Source organism: Trichoplax adhaerens, genomic scaffold (assembly GCF_000150275.1).
Source record: "Trichoplax adhaerens TRIADscaffold_854 genomic scaffold, whole genome shotgun sequence".
Taxonomy (NCBI): domain Eukaryota; kingdom Metazoa; phylum Placozoa; class Uniplacotomia; order Trichoplacea; family Trichoplacidae; genus Trichoplax; species Trichoplax adhaerens.
In genome coordinates, this window is record NW_002061374.1 from 297 (window position 1) to 3,430 (window position 3,134).

The window sequence follows — 3,134 nt, forward strand, 5'->3', positions numbered from 1 at the left end:
AAATAATCTTTAGGTTGTACGTAAATCTGGTACCAGCGATAGTAGTAAAAACGCAATGAAACAGTAATACACAATTACTGTACCATTAGCCCTAGCCATTTTGCATAAATTACCGTACTTTGTACACTTCGTTTACTGTAAGCTGTCTTATTGATACATTCATTAGACATTACTGTACTGTATACCTCGTATTATGTAGTAATATTAATTGTACGCTAGCGCAACTTACGCCATTGTTCCCTGTTGCACGACTTTCAGTGCCCTCTTGCGTTGACTATTGATTTGATGATTAGGTTTACTTGTATTGTCAATAAAATCACTTGTTAGATCGCCATTATGAACATCATGACGATTGGAAGTTCTACCAAGCGTAGAATCCTCATCATTGATCCAGTTGGCAGTCGCTTCACCTGTCGTAAATAGCTGAGAGTTGCATAAATTATCCGCTTGATTTGTGGATGGCGTAGTAAGTGAATGATCAGATTGATTTCTAGCTTGCAATTGCATCGATAATGGACGCTCTGATCGTTTAGCTCGAGGCATAATATATTGTTGGTACAGTTTAAGAAGAGCAATCTTATCCAGACTACGATCAACGCTAATTTCTCTCTGATCAAAGATTGTTAGCAAATGCTGCCTTGATAAAATGTGTGGGTAGACGAGGAGTGATGCAGAATTGAAATTGCTACATTTTTGTACATCGGTATCATTATTATGATCACTGTCCATCCTCTCAGCTAAATTGGAATATTCCTTTTTGGCACAAAGCCTACCTGGATAGATGGTATGGCTAGACTTAGTGGCAGCATCCTCTGCCTTTGTACATTGACCGCTGTTGGTGTTTTTGCAAAATTCAACGCCACTGCTAGATGGAAGGTGGGTTCTGTCAATTTTGAACATTCCATTATTTGCCATTGCTATCTTATTATATCATCATCAACCCTATTTCACAGTACAGTACAATACATGTTTGTAATCTTTCTATTTATTGTAATAGTTTGCAGAGAGGTTTGGCCACCAGTTCTCCTGGATTGTTTGACATGTACTCGTTAACAGCACGCGTACAGAACTCGTATGTCGCTTTGTAGTGTTAACTTACTGTCATAAGGAAGAAAAATGACAGTAAATTAATTATGATCGGCACGGGAACGGGCAGGCACGCTTGTTGTTATTCACGTCAACAGTTCAATTCTGTCCTAACCAATCTACTTACTTTCATGGATAGGTCAGTCAGCGAGATAGATTATGCTTGAAGTAAATTACGATTAGCAAGTAATAAGAGAAAATGAAATGTTTAATCTTGAAATCGAAATATAAAACATACTACAACACGGCAACTTTGAATTGCAGTAGAGTACACCTCGATGTAGAACAGATGTCGTAAGCGTAGGCGACGTTTGCATTATAACACCAAGAAATGGCATGACATCTATTTTACACATTTTTGTACGTACAGCACTCACTACTGTACTGTACGTTTCTAGCTGCAACGTTTCCTACTGTCACAGTACTGTAAATATCCAGTACAGTACGCATAGACTACGGCACAGTACAGTACAGTACTTTACAATGTATTGTACGGTACTATAAAATTTGAAGGGTCTAATGTACAGAGTGTGATTATTTTCGATGGCACCCTGAAAACATATAATTGTACAGTATATGCTAAATCAGGCCCAAACTACGTGTATATATAAATGCTATACTATACAGGAATTTCAACGGTATACAACTTGGATTTTTTAACGAAGGGGAGAGATCGAAAATAATCAGATTGGTACAGTCATGGTGCAATGTACTGTACTGTACACTGTAGGTACACAGCAGCGAAAGCGAGCGTTTGATTCTAATTCTACTAGTGCAAACTCCCGTCGCTTTGCTGACCAAGTTAAGCAGTTCAGTTCAGCTATTATAGCGTTTGTTTTTAATTCTATTTTTAGCTTAGATATTATTTTTTATTGATTTATTCTACAATACAGTACAGTACTGTAATTCTATTGTACTGTACAGTACATACTGTACGGTGTACGGTACAGTATAATAGCCGTACTGTGCGTCAGAGCCAACCCTAATCATGTAAGCAGCTCAGTTCAACTATTGTAGGTCGAGTCAGACACTAAGCTAGCTTATAATAACACACACACACATACAGTACAGTACTGTAATTCTATTGTACTGTACAGTACATACTGTACGGTGTACGGTACAGTATAATAGCCGTACAGTACTGTGCGTCAGAGCCAACCCTAATCAAGTAAGCAGCTCAGTTCAACTATTGTAGGTCGAGTCAGACACTAAGCTAGCTTATAATAACCTGCTGTGCTGATGTGTTGAACTACTCACCAAGAGGCAAGAGGTGACAGTGAGGAGATTGCCAATATTGCATCTGCCATTGATTCAATTTTCACCAAATTTCGCCTAAGAACTTCAAAGGTATCTCTCGAATCAATTCTCTTCTTCTTCATCATTGATTGAATAAATTTCTACGACAGTCCAGTAAATGCTGTACTAGAAGATAGTAAATTGAATTTTTGTTTTTGTTCTATACTTGGAGACTTGTTAAATTGAACTTTCAGTTTTCCCATTTTCATCTACTGCATATTGTACAATACGGTATACCTACTGTACTGTACAACTGTCCACTTGTATGCAGCATCTGCTTCTCGTCATCATTCACTTCATTTCATTGATTGTGGTAGCGATTCTATGAAATGGTTTACTAGTCAAATAAGTAGTAAAAACAAATCCATAAATTAACTACACTATTTCCTTAATGTTTTACTTCAATCATTTGAAGAATTTGCTGTTATCCAAATTATCTTTATTGCTGTACCCGAAGAAGAACAATAATAATAATAATAATAATAGTAATATAGCAATAATTGTACGATCTGCATAGAAATGATAAATAACATGGTATTGATCATGGATAATCAAGATTTATGGATAACAGTCGTGAAAAAGAAAGAGTAATTAATTATAATCTATTAATTCCTTTATCCAAGACGACTCGAGTAGAGACTTTTTGCCAATTTTTGAGTACTTTTGAAAATCAACAAATTCAGTACCATGTCATACCTAACAGATCTATCCATCAAGTAACTAGGAAAACAACAAATCGATCGATTTCGATC

The 3,134-nt window shown here is 36.4% G+C and overlaps 1 protein-coding gene across 1 annotated transcript; it reads right to left on the bottom strand.

The window, feature by feature from the left end:
* Positions 1-225: 225 nt before the first annotated feature.
* Positions 226-915, bottom strand: TRIADDRAFT_62787 (uncharacterized protein; the record flags this gene model as incomplete). The annotated part of the gene is made up of 1 exon (XM_002118740.1): positions 226-915. The coding sequence occupies one exon, from the start codon at positions 913-915 to the stop codon at positions 226-228; it is 690 nt and encodes a 229-aa protein (XP_002118776.1).
* Positions 916-3,134: the final 2,219 nt, after the last annotated feature.